Source organism: Typha latifolia, chromosome 2, assembly GCF_019914945.1.
Source record: "Typha latifolia isolate L0001 chromosome 2, TyphaL0001v2, whole genome shotgun sequence".
NCBI lineage: Eukaryota > Viridiplantae > Streptophyta > Magnoliopsida > Poales > Typhaceae > Typha > Typha latifolia.
Window position 1 is genome coordinate 9,552,367 of NC_133087.1, and position 18,537 is coordinate 9,570,903.

At 40.1% G+C, this 18,537-nt stretch overlaps 1 protein-coding gene across 8 annotated transcripts; it reads right to left on the bottom strand.

Moving 5' to 3' along the window:
• Positions 1 to 6,987: 6,987 nt before the first annotated feature.
• Positions 6,988 to 17,306, bottom strand: LOC140782024 (uncharacterized). Of its 8 annotated transcripts, XM_073128352.1 has the most exons (6): positions 17,108 to 17,282; positions 16,300 to 16,391; positions 14,654 to 15,155; positions 9,765 to 10,396; positions 9,496 to 9,663; positions 6,988 to 7,419 (listed from the first exon to the last, which is right to left on the bottom strand). In XM_073128352.1, the coding sequence occupies exons 4-6, from the start codon at positions 10,176 to 10,178 to the stop codon at positions 7,207 to 7,209; spliced, it is 795 nt and encodes a 264-aa protein (XP_072984453.1). In that variant the 5' UTR covers positions 10,179 to 10,396; positions 14,654 to 15,155; positions 16,300 to 16,391; positions 17,108 to 17,282; the 3' UTR covers positions 6,988 to 7,206. The 8 variants fall into 8 exon arrangements, with proteins under 8 accessions (XP_072984453.1, XP_072984455.1, XP_072984454.1 ...); XM_073128354.1 differs by lacking the exon at positions 16,300 to 16,391 and having other exon boundaries at positions 17,108 to 17,306; XM_073128353.1 differs by lacking the exon at positions 14,654 to 15,155 and having other exon boundaries at positions 17,108 to 17,292.
• Positions 17,307 to 18,537: the final 1,231 nt, after the last annotated feature.

The window sequence follows — 18,537 nt, forward strand, 5'->3', positions numbered from 1 at the left end:
ATTTTATAATAATAATAGAATTATAATATTTGAATCATATCTATATTATAGACCTAGTTATGTAATAAAAAATAAAGACAAGTGATTCTAAACCTAATAAACCTTTATATTTTGAGACCCCGTGGACTTTGCTAGTGATGAGTGTCACTCGGTTAACTAACGGACGTGAGAGATGCATGGTTTGTGTCTTCTGATCAGACGGTGAGTAGTCTTATCCCTTAGACGCCTTTATCAAATTAGGTTATATTATATATTATGTACATACATGTTTTGGCCTCTAGCATGATTATATGACTTTATCTATTGATGATTACAGTCGAGCATATTTTATCATGCATTTGATTAGGCTGATTTGAGATATGAGTACATTGGTGATATATAGAAATGATTATACTGTTATGGTTTTATGTCGGGATGGTCTCTATCATGAGTATGCATGTGATAGACTAGCAAAAGTATACATGTGTTAGATACATGGTTAGAGTTGGCATTGCATCATTTTTCTCTCGACTTCTTTACCACCTAAATTCCTGAGTTGCATGATCTATTGTCGTACTGGATATATGCATATAATTTATTATGTATAGAAAATTATAAAAGTACATGTGTTTGTGATGTGATGTGATATGATGTGATGGCTGGAACGGTATCTGGTCCGGACTGGTACTAGATATACTCTTAGCGTATGGTAGAGTATGGTGATGGTTGATGGTTGTACTCATAGTGTATGACAGGGTATAACTATCATTGATATACCCTTAGCGTATGGCAGGATATGATTACTTTTTTCTGAGATACCCTTAGCGTATGGCAGGGTATGATTTATCTACAGAGATACTCTTAGCATATGACAGGGTATGCTCTGAGCTTGTGACATATTGTGTATTGAGTTTGGAGCCAAATACCGTAGTCCAGCATGGTGGATGATATTCAGAGGTGAGACGGATAATTATGATAGTGAGAGATATTTAGATTATATCTGACTCTGACATATACGATTATCTAGTGGTTAGCATACATCATGCATTATTATTGATGTGACTAGTATCATTGGATCATAATTGTTATATATGATATGTCATTATATTCGGTGATGTTATATGGTAATTTCATCATGTGATATATTTTTGGTTGAGGATATAATATGCTCATTCATGAGAATTGATTTCATTCATATATATGTCATTGAGGATACATATATACATGTTCATATATGGCATCATGCTGCTTTCTGATTCATATTATCCAGTACATGATTTACTCTCTGTTTGTCATCACTGATTTAGGGTAAGATCTATTCACTGAGCCTTTTGCTCATGACTCTATTTCTTTTCTAACCCTCTCAGATATGTGGTACGTGATAGCGATTTGAGATATCTTGAGAAGATATTTTAAAACGATGATGAGATGAGTTGTAGATGCGAGACACTATAGATGATAGTTTAACTAGATATTGAGTTGTACCAGTATTTGATATTTGTACTGTTTTTTATTAGACGATGGTTTGGATATTACAGGTCGAATCATAGTGTACTCTTGCATTAGTTATTTTAGTTATATCTTGATGGTTTGTTGTGGCCTGTGTGGGTTCTGCCAGATTATGTAGTGGTCTAATGTATATTATTGTGGACTGGGATATTTATATGTTAACAAGTTTATTTGGTTAATAGTATGATTTATTTGGTGATGGATTATGTGATCATGGATAGGTTAGCATGTTTTATTTGATGATGTCATGATTATATGTGTACAGGAGACTATTTGTGCGTGACGGGCCCCGCCCGACCTATCGCGTGCGCCGCGCGTGCGGTGTGAGCGCGTGTGCGTGCATGTGCCCGTGCCGAGCGGGGGCGTTACAATAAGTTATCTACATTAATTAAGAAAGCAATACCTAACTAGCTAAATAAATAAAATTAAAATAAAATAAATAAATAAATAAATAAATAATGCCACCAATGCTAGGCCGAGCCCAGCATTGTGCAGAAAGAGGAGGAGGAGAGCTGAGGGAGAAGAAAGGAGAAAGGAAGAAGAAAGAAGAAATAAGAAGGAAGAAGAAAGAAGAAGAAGAAGAAGAGAAGAGGAAGAGAAGAAAGAGAGAAGGTGAGGGAGGGGGGTTGCGGACCTAGGCCAACGGGGAGGGCATCGGCCGCTGGTGGCCATCCAGCGGCCGGCCTCTCGCCGGCGGCTTGGCTCCGGCGAGTCCGAGCCCAAAGGCAAGAGAAAGAGAGCTAGGTAGAGAGAGAGAGAGAGAGAGAGAGAGAGAGAGAGAGAGAGAGAGAGAGAGAGAGAGAGAGAGAGAGAGAGAGACTTACCCCGATGGCGGCAAGCCGGCGACGGCACAAGGAAAAAGAGAGAGAGTTTGAGAGAGAGAGAGAGAGACAGAGAGAGAGACCGAGAGAAAGAGGGATATAGAGGGAGAAAGAGAGGCGGTGGAGGGCAGCGGCGTCGGGGCCTGCCGCGACCAACTAGCGGCGGCAGCGACGGTGGGCGCGTGGCGCCTCACCACGCAAGCTACTCATGCAACTTGCATGGGCATGAGGCTGGCCACAATGTGGCCAGCCATGTCGTGCCCAAAAACTTTTTATTTTATTTTATTTTTAAAAAAAATTATTATTATTATTATTATTATTTGGGCGGGTTGTTACATGGAAGCTAACCCTAAGAAGATCCAAAGAATGGTGGAACGGCCGCTGCCCATGACTACCAAAGAGCTATGCGTCTTCCTCAGCCTAACCGGTTACTATCGTCTGTTTGTGACGAACAATAGCAAGGTTGCAGCTCCCCTCATGGTCTTGCTGCAAAAGGGTGAATTCACATAGACGGACAAAGTAAAGAAAGCATTTGAAGCCTTGAAGAAAGCAATGATCTCAGCCCCAGTCCTCGCTTTAGCTAATTTCACCAAACCATTCACCATTGAGTGTGACGTGTCCGGATTTGGCATTGGGGCTATTTTGATGCAAGAGGGCAAACCCGTGGCTTACATGTGCAAGGCTCTTTTCGACCATTCACAGTTGCTATCCATTTATGAAAGGGAGATGCTCGCCATCATCCATGCTATCACCAAGTGGAGGCCTTATCTCATTGGGCCGCTTCTCGATTCGCACCAATCAAAGGAGTTTGCCTTACTTTCTTAGGCAGCGCATACACACACCAGCCCAACAAAGGTGGGTGTCCAAGCTACTTGGATACGACTCCGAGTTGGTGTACAAGAAGGGGACCGAAAACAACATAAACAACACCGCCGATGCCTTATTAAGACGCCCGAATCTAGTTGAGTTGGTAGCAATTTTGACATTAGTTTTTTCTTTCTTTTCGAGTAGCTACAGGAGGCCTACAAGATCCAGGCACCATGAGGATGCTGAACGACCTTGCTGCAGATCCCAGCTGTATGCAAGGAGTTGTGGTGAAGGACGAACTCTTGGTGAACAAAGGCAAGATAATTGTTCCAGCTAACTGTCGCTTGCACTTGGAGTTGGTGCGCCACTTCCATGACACCCCTATGGCTGGATATGAAGGAGTGTTGCGCACCTATAAACAGCTAAGCCAGAGTTGCACATGGGCTGGAATGAAGAAGGATGTACAAGCTTACGTCAAGGCTTGCAAGGTGTGTCAAAGTGCGAAAACGGAAGGCAAAACCTGTCGGTTTGCTACAACCGCTTCCGATTCTAATGAAGGTTTGGAGGAATATTGCCATGGATTTCATCGACGGTCTACCCAAGGCCAGATGACATTCCGTGATCATGGTGGTGGTAGATCGCCTCAGCAAGTATGCATATTTTTTAGCCTTGGCACATCCCTACACGGCAAGGAAGGTCGCAGATGTTTATGTGCGTGATAAGGCCAAGATGCATGGTATGCCAAAGTTGATTGTTTTAGATTGTGATCCTATATTTGTGAGTCAATTTTGGCAGAAATTCTTTGCTCTCCAATGGACTACCTTTTGTATGAGTTCAACCTACCACTGTCAAACGGATGGCTAATCCGAGGTGTTGAACCGATGATTAGAGCAATACTTGTGGTGCTTTGTCGGTGAGCGACCGCTGCAGTGACTATCTTATTTGCCATGGGTAGAGTGGTTAGCCACCTCCAACCTTGCATACATACTTGCTATCGGCTTGAGCCAACCAAACTAAGGTGGATGCAGTTTTACAAAATGGTGATGAGGTGTTGAGGAGACTCAAGATGCACCTAGTAACTGCCCAAAGCCAAATGAAGCAAGTCTATGACTAGCAGCATCAAGAGAGGTCCTTCTTGATTGGGGATTGGATCTACATCAAGCTCCAACCATACCAGCAAAGCTCTGCTAGGCCCATTCCTAACCAAAAGTTTGCTCCAAAATTTTATGGACCTTATTAGGTGACCGAGAGGATTAGACCCATGGCGTACCATCTAGACTTACTTGAGGAGGCGCGGATACATCCAGTTTTTCATGTCTCAATCCTTAAGGCTTAAGTTCCCCCTGCCGAGCCGATTGGAGTTGTTCCATCAGAGTCAATAAGGACTAATCCTGATGGGTCAAAAGTCAAACCGAGTACTCCTATTCCAGTTCGGATCCTAGCTAGACGATGCACTCGAGTCTAGGACGAGTGGGTGACTGAGATTTTGGTGGAGTGGCGAGGATACATAGTGGATGAGGCAACTTGGATGCCTGAATCTGACTTCATGCGAATGCCTACAGGCGTTCACAAAAATAGAGAACCCGAATTGTGCGTTCAAGCGGACTCGGGCCGTTCAAACGCGATCATTCGAACGCCTGCACATGTTCGCAACGAGAGAATCGTAATTCTGCATGCGAACACGATTAAGCGCGTTCTAATACACCGCGGCAAAAATTGTTGGCTTGTTAGGATTTTTAACTTAGTCTAAGGTGAGCCTCAATAAATATGTGGAGAAAATCCTAATTGAATTTTATCTAATAATTGAAGACGGCATTATGTCTTTATCTCCTTCTCTACTTGCTCTAGCCATTAGCACCCTCTCCCTCCTCCTTCCTTACACCGCCTAAGTATTTAGTCAGCTTCCTCTAACTCCTAATCCCCATTTTTTATAACAACTTCTCCCCCTTCACACCAAAGAATTAACCTAGCACCTATCTAGCCATTGAAGGGCTAACAAGCTAGGGTTTATCTCTGACCTTCGGCCACTGTTCGACCGATATCGCAAGATCTAGCCATCCAAACCATGTGATCTTAGATTCATTGGAAATTTCTTTTTAAGGGCAACAACATATCCAAAATTTAAGAAGATCCAACAGTTAAATTATCCGCAGCTTTCTTCGAAAGTCACGTCCTCAATCCAGTCCATAATCGTTATGGATCAAGCCGGTTCGTAATACACTTACTGACCCTCGGTCAATATTTTCCCACAACTTTTGATCTATACCTCCGACCATCATAATTTCAGTTGTGTTGGATTTCTGGCTTCCAAAAGTAACTCATCAAAATCTTAGATCTTTTAGATGGTTGGATCAATTGGGCATTGTCCTCCAAAATTTCAGTTCCAGAGATCTTTAGAGTTGGTCCTTGTTGCAATCACAATGAGCCTGGGTAATCGCATCATAGCCCCTCAAAATAAGCTCAAGCTGAGCCAAACTTGAGGTTATTTTGAGACTTAATTTAAATTTTAAGCAGTCTAATCTGGAGCTGCTCGTCTCCGCATAGTTATTTACACCCCTGTGTCAATACCATGCCCTAGGAATACTTGAAGACTTTTTTAATTGCTACGCCTATATACTATCGTCAAACTCTGATATTATCACTTGTCAGGGAGACAAGACACCTTGCAAATAGATTGGCTGCATACCTGCATTTAATGGACAGGGTCAAGTGGGCTATAACGTCACGTCAATAGATTTTTTTCAATCTAATTTTTATTATTAGCATTATGTAGCTAAAAATTACTTCCAACTGCCATAATTGATCATTATGATATTAAATCTTTACTATTTCAAGCCCGAATCTATACTATTTTTTTAATGTTTAAATAAAAAGCCGAATGATATTCAACTCATTTTCTTTATTGAAATCTATTTTCGAGAAGTCAAACACACATAAAATCTCTCCCGGGGCTAATTGCAAAAGAATAAGAAGATGAGAAGAGAAAGGGTTTTCATAGTGTCCTCATCCTCAAGAGCATCCAACCTTTCTTCTCCGTCATTCTCCTTTAGCCTCTTCTTTCACCGTCATTCTCGTCATACTCATCCTCCTTTGGCCTCCTCTTTCACCATTCTCGTCATACTCCTTCGGCCTCCTCTTTTAACAAGTCATCACTACCTTTTGCGCCATCAGGCTCCTCTTAATCAAGCTTGAACTTGAGCTTAGATTAGCTCAACTCGACTCGAGTTGAGCTAAGCCGAGTCTAAATATCAAACTAAGCTCAAAATTAATTTTACACCGAGACTTAAATTAATTTTACACCGAGTCTCGGTTAGAACCAGCTCACAGCGGGAGCGTGAGTATCTTATCAATACGCCTTATTTTAGTGGCCTGCGCTAGAATTTATACGGGCTGATTAGTTCCTTCCCTGCTGGGTTTACGTTATAGAAAATAGATGGATTAAAGTTGTAAAATAAGAGCGGCACCAATTTTGTAGTTGAATTACGTTAAATTGCACGTAAATCTCCTGTGGCAATTGATAATGCTCAACATCTGTCCTCTAAATACTTAGCTGTTGCTGCTGGGTTCATGTTCTTCAACGTGCTTAATTTATAGCTACTATGTGAAACACAGGAGAACCAAAAAAAAATTCTTATATCCTCTCCTTTCTCTGTTCGCCCTTTGTATTGACCCATATCTAGATTAACACGTGCACACGAGGAATCGCCTATTCATTTTTGGATTGAAGAACCTCAGCTTTGGTGTAAAAAGATTGTATAATATATATATATAGCTTCGAATTTTGATGGAAAACGAAAATATTTTAGACAAGCAGAGGTGGGACATAAAGAGGTGACCTTTATTTTAGGAAAAAGTATTCTAGGGCAAACCGTTTTGAAAGAATATTTTAAATTATTTTATAAGTACCTTAGATATTTAATGAAAAAAGAAAAAGTACCTTACATAAAGCCATGTATGAACCACCCGACAATCCATTGGCGGGATAGTGGCATTTGATGTAGCAATCAGGTCTAGCCAGTGAAATCTTTACCTATACACCCTCAAGCAGCCGGCAAAACGCAAAAAGTTCTGCTGCAAACGTAAAAGGTTGTCATGTAGGAAGTGCGCCGCTTCCTTGTCTTTGCACTCTTTGAGCTTCTTCTCGGACCGCGGCAAGGTTACTCTTTACCTCATTGCAAAGTCTCCCTTCAAGCAGTTGCACAGGCAGCCAAAGTTTCGGCTCTAACTCTACAACGTAAGAAAGTGTTGTCTGAAATTCTTGCTTCACCAAAATTTGTGCATCTTCATTCAAATCCTGATCTGTCTGCATAATGTAACAAGTTAGTTCCTCCAAAAACAACGCTAGAGATTATCACTAATACAGAGAATTTTAATTGTTACAGCTGACTATTCCATAGGTTTAGCACGACAGCATCAGACATTCCATGGTCTATGCCTGCTGGTTGTTATTGTATATCACTAGGGGTGAAAACAAATCGGATACGGATCGGATAGTGCTCAACCCATATCCGGATCCATATTTTTTATCCGGATACGGATATTTGACGGATAGCAAAAATTAAAACCATATTCTAAGAAAACAGATATGGATAGTTTTCGGATACGGATCAAATAGTTTTCGAATAAATTTTCGGACCTTAAATAAATACGTATCAAATTTTAAACAATTAATATGAACTTACTATGAATATCAATAAGTCTAAAATCATAGCAAAAGCATCACTCTGCATGTAATTCATAAACATTATCATCATACGCAACTATGCATTGTCATATACATCACATGATCACATCTGTTGCTATGTATGCATCACATCTGTAACAGAATATGCATCATATGACAATGCATCACATCACATTGTCATATGCATCACATGATCATATTTGTTGCTATGTATGCATCACATGATCACATATGTTGCTATGTATGCATCACATATGTTGCTATGTATGCATCACATATGTTGCTATGTATGCATCACATCTGTACCAAAAGGAGAGCACAATATCTCTGCTTATTCTATCCCTAATTAACATATCTTTGCATGTGATGGTAAAAAGAATGAATCAATTATCTGATAGTAAAAAAGAAAATGGCTATGAATGATAGTACCTGACCGGTGAAGTGGAGGGAGGGCCGGTGGAGGGAGGGAGGACCCGTGGAGGGAGGGTCGGTGGCGGTGGAGGACCCGTGGAGGGAGGGCCGGTGGCAGTGGAGGAGGGCCGAGCTCGACGAGGGAGGGCTGGAGGAGGGAGGGTGGTGATGGTGATGATGGATTTTAGATGGAGGCGGCAGGCGGTGAGGGCAGTGATGGCGATGTGGATCGAGGACCCGTGGAGTGAGGCCGGTGGAGGAGAGCATAGCTCGACGAGGGAGGGCCGAAGAGGGGAGGGTGGTGATGGCGATGTGGATCGAGGACCCATGGAGTGAGGCCGATGGAGGAGAGCTGAGCTTGACGAGAGAGGGTCGGAGGAGGGAGGGCGGTGATGGCGATGATGGATTTTAGTCTTTAGATGGAGGCAGCACCGCGGTAGGCAGTGAGGGCAATGTGGATCGAAGAGATTTGGGGGAGATGGTGAGTAGATAAGAGATAGGGGGTAGGGTTTAGTAACTTTAGTTGGGTATTTATTAAGCGGGTAAACAGATATTCGTTATCCAAATCCGTATCCGATAAAATCAACTATACCCGTATCCGGATTTTTTTCTAAAAGGCTATCCGTATCCGGATCCAAACATTTTTGTAAATAGCTATCCGTATCCGTATCCGATCCAGATCGGATAGCGAGTCGGGTCAGACTTAATCCGACCCGTTTTCACCCCTATATATCACTGACCCACAAGAATAGATTTTCCACAGGGACAAGGAATAACCATAGGTTCCATCAGACAAAACCAAACATACTTATTTTATATTCTGATCGGTATGAATAAAATGCAGAAATCCAGGTGGCATTTTATGTAAGAATGAAAACTTTCTAGGAGTTGTTAAACAAAGCAAAGTCCTCTAAACAGAAGATTTCTGCTAGTCGTGCTTTAGCACTTCCACATGAGATGGTGTCATATGCTGAACTAGAACCATATTAGGAGGATCAGATGTAGAAAAGCATTTTGTGCAGCAGTAATGCACAAGGGATAAGAAAATTCATAGAAATGTACCATTTTTTATATAGCAGAAAGGTCTAGAGCAACAAAACAAATGTTGCAGCCCAAATAAATTTTACAGGGAACCTCTTTTTTTTCTGGGTCCCCTCTCTATATAATTGATAGCCCTTGTCAGTGTGATAGGGAAGAGAGAAAAAATAACCACTTTTTCCTTTTAAAAACATGTAGAATAGATGAGTAAGCAGTTTAGTTGAACAATAGAAAAAGTGACCTCACCTGCTCGATAGACCATTTTCCGTTGAAGGTTTGAAAGTCACCATCAACCATCTTAAATTCAATCTCCCTCCTCCGACCAGATGGTAACATCTCTGTATCTCCCTCGTAGCAATCTATTATACCCTTGGCATTAAATTTCAAACCCAACGCCAAATCCTGCTGACCAACCTACCCCAAATATTCATAATCAATTCTTGTGCATACTGACTCAATTTGTGAGCTAGAAGAGGACTGCAAAACAAAAGTTTAGGGAAGCAAGTGGAAACCACCTGATAGAGACGGGCGAACTTGTTCCTTTGGTCGACCAACTGGCTGATGGCTAAGCCAGGGATGAAGTCTGCAAGGCCCTCGTAATCGGTGAGGACACCCCACACTGTCTCCAGCTCAGCATCAACCTGGACCCGAGCCCAAATCACCCGCCTATTCTTTTTCCCCACCTTCTTGATCTCGATCTCAATACTGTCATCATTGGTGGAAGCCTCGATGTCGATCTCTGAGAAAGGGGATTTGATTGGATCAGAGGCTGAGTGGGGGAGGAGAGAGGGTTTGCAAGGGTGGACGACAGAGGAGGAGATGCCCGTGGCATTAGAGGGAAAGTTAAGGTTCTTGTGCGAGCAAAGAAGGGATCGCCAAGTACCAAGGGGGATAGAACAGACTGTGTGATTAACGGCTAAAACCATCATCTTTCTCTAAATCTTGGTATGGTTTAGTTTACCCAGTTTTTCCTACATTTCTACCAACACATTTTCGTTTCCCTGTTTTAATTATATCAAAGAGGAAAACTGGAAAAAGGAAAATAAGGTGAGGGAAAATGTCATTAGAGAATCCTTGCTATGGGTTCCAATGGATTGGGGGCCCCCAATTCACATTGTCATTGAATCTGAATTTCAAATTTAATTTCCTGCACAAATCAAAAACACTAGCAATGTGGATTATGACAGATAAAAACTAACAGGAAAAGATATGAAGAAGAAATAGTGAAAATATAACCAAAAAGACATTCTAGAGGTACCTGGATAAGGCCTTATTTATTAGCACCATCATAGATCAGTAAAGTATAGTTTCCCAAATTAATGCCTACTCAGTCAATTATTAGGTGCTCTTTTCCATATGATATACTTAAGTTGAACAATGTGTTCAGTCTGCTGTTGTAAACATGTTTCAAACTTAGGTTAACACTCTGTTTGAATGGAAAGAATAGGAGAGGAAAGAACAGAAGAGAACAAAAAAGATGAGAATATAACTCTCATCTTGAAAAATAAGTTTACTCAATTTTCAAAGAGGAAAAAAGAGAAAATACCCTTAAATTAATATTTAATCAGTAACAATAAATCATCAAAACCTATAAGATCTAGAGGTGATCATCGGACGGGCTATGCTGAGCTCAAGCCCATCAAGCTTAAGTATTTTTTCATAGTCCGACACACCAATCACTCAAATTCAGGCCGGGCTAGCATAGTATAATTCGTTACCGTCCACTAGCTAATGAGATATTTTGGGCTTAGGCCTAGCGTATCAAGCTGAATTTAAAAAATATTATATTTTATCAAGCCAAGCATAATTGGCCTCTATGAAGATATTTTACTTATCCTTCATAAGAACATACAAATATATTAATATCTAGTTTCCTAAATATTTAATGTGGAACTAAAAAAACTATGGGAATAAGCATGCATAACAGGCCGGGCCACTGGTGGGCATAGCAAGTCGAGCTTTCGGGCTAGGTTAGGCAAGCAAAGGCCTAGCCTATGTCGCTCATTACGATCTCAGGCTTAAGCCGAGCCCAAAATGAGCCAGGGCGAGGCTTAGCCCGACTTAAACCTAGTAGGTTCAGGCCAGGCTTGGACGGGGCGGGCCCAATGATTATCTCTAATAAGATCCATAAGTTTACTATCTTAAATAAATAAAATTATGATAAAAAATGAAAGTGCAATAATATCCGAAGTGATGACATACATTGAAAGAACAAAATAAATTGCTCAGATATTCTTCTATGGCAAACGTAATAAGATGAAGTAAAATTTCCAATTTTCAGGATAGGAAACCAAGATACATGATGAGATCTGGGTCAATCGATTTGCCTCAGGGGGTCATATTGCTCGATAGATCGAGTTTATTTATCTAATTAGCTTATGTGATTTCGCAATGTATTGAAAGACGGCCGCGGATGGCAGGTAATCACCCCACCGCCTAGTGCCAAGGAGGGAGACGAGCACTAAGGTGGTTTAGTATTTCTAATATAAATAAATATATAAAATATAATGTAATTTATATATATTAATATAGTATATATATATTTTTTAATAGTGTAATATACAATCATAATAACAAAATATCATAATTTATATTTACATATAGATATACATATATATATATATATACATGGCTTATGCCTTACACACAGAAGATTTAAAATTAATAAAAATAGGTCTGGTGCATGCCAACTATTGGCCATTTAGTCAAAGTGGTGCATGCTAGGCTGCCACGTAGCAAAGGAGAGAGAGAAGAGTGACATTTGTCTTCTTTTTTTCTTTCAATCTATCACTAGTAACTTCAAGCATCAGATAGCAAAGGAGAGAGAGGAAGGCAATCACTTGTCATCGTCGACGCCGAGAGTGAAAGGGAAAAACTAAAGAGAAAAAAGTCTGCCATCCCCGCCGCTTTCGCTGCCGCTACTGCTTTCGCTCGCTGCCATTGCTCAAAAAGGGAGGGAGAGGAAGATAAGAGGTTGATAGAGTATTTGGGCTAGGGTTAGCAGCTGTTTTTTTAATTAGACAACTAAGCGAGCCACCAAAAAACAAATGGCGTCTGCCCGCCACTAGCAGGCCACCTAACTGCATGGTGGGGCGGTTGGTTTGCCGCCTTGGCCACCTTTAAAAACACTGTGATTTAGTGAGCGTCATAATTAAATGAAGTTCTCTCTTCACTGTGCTGCACCACCTTCTACCTTCATCACCACTATCGACCACCTCTACCCAACACCTAGATACCTTGTCGTGGATCGACTCTATGCCAAAATTAGTACATGACAGAGCTAGAGCAGCTTTCTTTACATGACTTTGCAAGAACTTCTATACAAAGTTTAAACCGCCGATGCGATGGTATTGTGACCATATGGAGGAAGGTGTAATCACAAAAAAGAGGTCGATCCTCCCAATATATTCTAAAATCGTAACTTGGTAGTAGAGAAGACCCTTGTTGCATATCGACTCTAATCAATCCATAACAATACGAAGCACACTTTCCTTATAATTTTAATATTTTCCTACAGGGTTGGAGGAGCTTTCAATTTTTAAAATGCTCATGTTATTAGATGTTTAAGACAATATCCACATTAAAGCTTATTTATTGCACCAGAAAGGACTCCTTAAATTCTATCTTAATCACCAATATATCATCTAGGCCATAGGATTGTTACTGAATTTTGTACAAATACTTCCAAAATGTCTTGCATTTTGGGATAATAATTGTAGCCTATTTCTAAAGATGAACAAATTGGATATGGATCAGATAGTAATAAAATCATATCAGTGAACATACTTCTTCTCTGTATATGTATCCGAATACAGATAGTGAAATACTAAACTTAATTACCATATCCACTACGTACAAACATGAATGCGAATTGAATATTGGATGTTATCTGCATTCAATTTTTGAATAAATAAGAACTTGTGATATAATTACTAAAATCTATAAATGATTGTTAAATATATACAAAAGTTGTATTAGAGTTTCACATAGAAGTACAAAAATGTCTTCTACACCACTATTTTCATAATATTTTAAACTAAATTATATGCAGAGATTAATTTGGATATAGATACAAATTCAGATATCAAGACAGATAGGAACATCTCAACTCATATCCAACAAAACTTGAGTTTGCATGAAATGATATCCGCTACTTATAAAATTTACATGAAATATTTATTATTTCATTGAACACAAGAAATTATGCATCTAATGATTAGTTGCATCCCAATAACCAAGTCATAGTTTAGAACATTTTAATACATCAAATCCACCCTTCTCAATCTCACCTCAAACCATACATAGTAGTAAGATTATATCTACTTACCATATCAATAGTATAGTTCACAAAACACCATTATCTTCAAGATATACTATTTATATATCTCAATACTCAAATCAAATCCATCATACATAAAGATTCACCCATCCCTACTACATTCTGAGCTAGAGCTCCCCCTGTTACGATCCAACTAGGGGTCATTCTGCAACAAAGGTCTAGGCTTCGATTATGGGTGAACGATGGCTAGTGATGAAGGTGGAAGGTGGTGGAGCATGGTGGAGAGAGTGAAAGAGGACAGAAGTAGTGATGCTGGGTAGATTATATTATGGATACTCCTATATTACTCTTGTGGCTACTCTTATGTTACTCTTACTCCTAAGATAATCTAAGGCTAAAGATAATCTCAATGCTTCAATGTATTCAATGTATACCTAAGATATAAGCCCTAAAACTCTATTTGTATAGAATAAAACAAAATATTTCTGAGCCTAATAATACACAAACTAATAAATTTAGCTAACCCTGTCTCCATATCTTCCTTGGATTGTTTCTCTGTTATGCACCAAATAAAGTCTGAATCGGAAGAAAATTCAAATACGGAACTTGTAGATGATCTAATCTTATCCATCTAGTTCCCACCATCACCTCCACTTCTCCCCTCTACCTTCTCCCTACTCCTTTTTCTTGCCTCCCCTTCCTCTATCGTATCTCTTGGACTCGATCCCCCTCCCCGACTTCTTGGTCCTAGTCCCCCTCCTCCCCTTCTAGCTCCTGTGGCTTCCAACGCCTCTCCTACTCCAACGCCTCCGATATCCTAAACGGATCTTGGATCCTCATCGTTGGCAACTCCCAAGCTCGCCTCCCCGTCCTCCGCCTCCTCCTTGAACCTGCTTCCATGGCCTCCGTCAAGCCAATTAATAGAAGACAATTGTGGCTCAAACTTAAGCTACATACTCTCCTCATTAAGAAAAAGTGAGATTTTCCTTGCATTTTCTGATTTTCTTTTCTTTCAGCTAACTTGTGAGTTCATTTGTTGTTCTACCTAGGTGATGGTGTTGAGACAAGAAAAGTTTGGATGGAAAGTTGTGCAATCATTCTTTTGGCAATATATTGTGTACTCACGAAAACTTTAACCGTGCGGTCGATTCCCTTCGTACGGCCACGGCAGGACCGAGTCAACCAACGTCAATAGGTGTGAACATAAGCTTGGCAGATGAACTCAAGGGCACGTTCCAAACATTGCTGCATAAGGTGGACGCATTGCAGAATGATCATAATGCCTTAAAGGAATATGGCATGAACCGATCGAATTTGTCATCTCCTCGACGAAGATTGGTGCTTCGAGAAAGACCAATGGTGGAACCACACCAAACCGATGCCCCACAAGTCCAGATATGACATATTAATGTCAATGAGCCTCTTTTACTTATTCCTTCATATCATCCCCCACCTCCAGTACACAACCTGAGACCAGCGGTGGTGGAACTCGAGAGGCGTGTGGCACCGATGCGCTTCGTCAATGAAGAAGATTACCACTTAGATGATGATGTTGATTCCTTCGAAGATGGTGATGAGCATATTCGAGGATTCAGAGAAGGAGAGCAACAAGCACAGTGGTACAGACCTGAACCAAGGATCATTGTATACATCAAGATAATCTATACTCAAGATAATCTATTTTAGAGATAACTCATACTACAATCCAAATATACCTCTTAGCAAAAGGATCATTGTATACATCAGAGCAATACTAAACAATTATAAGATCTGGGAAGACCTGCAAACCACGACAAACCATCGAGAGCAACACAAATACATACAAACAAAAGTTTGATATATCGTGCTACAAAAAAATACAAAAGCTACAAGAACTCTTAATGCAATATAAAAGTTAACATCTATACAATGGAACTCCTAGCATACCCCATCTCTGTTATAATATGCTCCTCCGCGATATCTCAGTTTGCTATTAAGTTCCACATCTTAAAGGTTAGCAAATAATGTGGGTCATGAGCCAACAAGCCTACTAGATAGATCTTACTCAAAATTGAGGATGCCAAACAGAGGACAAATCATGTGGTAGATAATAGGAATATAAATAGCATAGGACTGTGTCATGGATGAACATGTAATGCGTAATATATCTAAGATCATAATGCCTCACATGATATATGCAATACAAATAATTTAAGCATGCCATGTACATGTATCAAATGCACCAATTTATGTGCAACAACCACTTGATAATCAGATGTATCAAGCTAATAACCAATGCATGTTCACACATCTTGTTCATCAAATAAGTTTTAATTGACAACTAAACAACAAACATAGTACAAGGTACACATTATCTATATCTAATATTACAATCCAGCCTGAAGGCTCATTTCAAAATCAGTCCAATCTGTAATGTAGGATATCATAAATCAAGATAATTTACACCACTCTAGCTAATAGCAAATACATGGGGTAACTTGCTATGTCACATGCACAGGCGAACAACATGCTCGATTATATGTGGTCAATAGACTACTGACCTCAAGTGTGGGTCACAATAAACAATACACTGCATATGCAGTAATAATGTGAGCCCCAACCACCCAATAGATCATACAATTCAGGAATTTAAGTGGTAAGGAAAGCTAATGAAAATTATACACATGCACATTTCTAATTATATCACTATCATATATAATCGGGACTACATATATATATATATATATAATTCATCTTATTGGGGAAAGGATCCAGGAGGTACAAGTACTAACTGTGGTCTCGATGCCTAGTCTCCTACTATTGACCTCGTAAGTAATCTGTGTGCTCTAGGGTTTCCGCAAGTCTGGTTGCAAAATAATAGACTCTGCAATACACAAAGGACACATTTAGTAGGTTTCTTATAATTCTTTATGATATTTAACAGTTGGTCAATAGAGAGATGTATTTATCATATTATATATATATATATATACACAATTATGATTATAACTGGTTTCTAATTTCAAGGACATATGTATATATAACTTTATAACTAGATTTAAGCCGTAAATGTCATGTGTGTAGGTGTATAACATATGTATATCTAAACAATCCCACACATATTTCTAAGTAATTAAGAATATCATGTTTTTATGAATATAAATTTAGGAAGTCTATACATGTGAATATAAATATATATATATATATATAATTGCATAGGCTGCGTCTAATTTGAAGTATACTAATTAATTAATTTAGAATTTAAAATAATAATACCCAACAACACATAGAAGCTAAAATAATTACCTAAAAAAGGAAGTTAGAAACTAAAACGTAATTCCAAAATTAAAATTACTCAGATTTTATTTAACCTAAGTATAATAATTAACTGAAAAAGTCCATGAGAATAATTAGTAAAACCAGAATTTAATAAGCAAATAAAATTTTAATCGAAAAGAAAAAAAGGTTCACTGCCAATGGACCGGGCTAAGGCCAGCTCAAATAGTAACTAAGCTAGGGAAGAAAGCAAGAAGAAGGGAAAAGAAAAAGGAGCGCAAGGAGGAGGGGTGAAAGCAAGAGAGAAAAAGAAAACGAGCGGACCTTGGCTTGGGTGGCTTGGGATAGTCGCCGCTGTCGGGAAGACGAGTTGGTGGTGGCCGGTGGAGAGTTAAGATGTGGGTTTGGGGTGGGATGAAAAAAGAGAAGAAAAGGAGAGGGATGAAATCACGGAGATAATAGGAGAGCGATAGAGAGGAGAAAATAGTGCTTTTGCAACGTTTGGTCTCGGATATAACGGAGCATTTTATAAACCTAAATGTTAATCTATAAAAGTACCTTTTTTTCTTTTTTTAAAAAATATGAGATAAGATGAGAATAAAATGAAAAGATGAGTGGGGTCGGTGGTTTGAGTCGACCGGTTGAGCAGAGGGCACAAGATAAGGGGAGAGATTTTTGATAAAAATCAAACAACTGAAACATAAAAAGTGAGGTACTTAATATCAGCACTATCTCTCCGTCAGTTATGAGCTCTGAACTTCCTCCGGCGATTCCCTCCACCACAGACCCACCAAAACTCCCCTGAATCCATCCTTGCCTTCCCTATGAAGGATTTAATGCTATCTCTCCTGATGGAGTTGGTTGTGGCGACACGAGGAGCCCCCATGCTGCCCCCCGTTGCATGGGCACGAGGCCGGCCACGTCGTGCCTATGCAAATTTTTTTTAAGGTTGAGTTATTACACTATCACTCGACACCATTGGAAGATCAACTCTTATAGGACTCGAAACGGCAAACACATGGCTCAAAGCTTTTTTGGCTGACAGACAACAGTTTGAATTTTAAAACTTACCCCGATAGGGAGCGATGGAGTAGAGGAAAAAAAAACCCCTCGTGAAGGGTCACCTTGGTGGCAATGCGGCAAGGCTCATCGGGAGCTTGCATCCTGCCACGTGTGACCGATTGCGATGCAAGCGTCAAGGAGGTGACAAGTTGGTGCTCCTAGCGAAAGCGGGCACACACCATTGGCTGTCACTTCAGTTCTTAGGCAGGTAGGGTTACCTCCCTTTTCACCTGTTACCGAGTTAAGGTCCTTTGCGATATGCTTATTGCTGGGTTTCGCCACCATCTTCTCTGCTCGAGGAGGCTCCGCACCACCGGCAATTCCTGGCCCAGAACCACTAGGTTGGTGCAGTTTTCACCCTTTCTTTTGAACCATAATCCAAGGACCAAATGGTTTAGGGGACTTGAGAGAGATGTCGACGATTGTCCTATCCATGTCCATTGATGGACTGGATTTAGGCTGAGTTGAACCACCCTGCGCTACCTTGAAAACATCCCTCGCCGGAGAACTAAGCTCACAAGATGCAATATTATGGCCAATGCACCCACACCGGAAGCAACTAGTGAGAAAGTTTTCATAGGCAACACAGCTTGGAATATCCTTTCCCCCGGCGGCCCTATCTCCGTGGATTGTTTCAAGGGGGCAGTTAAATCTATTTTGATGTAGAAACGGGCAAAACGGCCCCGCGTTCT

Excerpts from the sequence above, each read along its gene's own strand:
- LOC140782024 (XM_073128355.1), bottom strand. The coding sequence starts at position 10,178 with ATGATGGTTTTAGCCGTTAATCACACAGTCTGTTCTATCCCCCTTGGT. Across the intron at positions 9,664-9,764 it reads AGTTCGCCCGTCTCTATCAG|GTTGGTCAGCAGGATTTGGC; the intron begins GTGGTTTCCACT and ends TATTTGGGGTAG. Across the intron at positions 7,420-9,495 it reads GAAAATGGTCTATCGAGCAG|ACAGATCAGGATTTGAATGA; the intron begins GTGAGGTCACTT and ends TACATTATGCAG.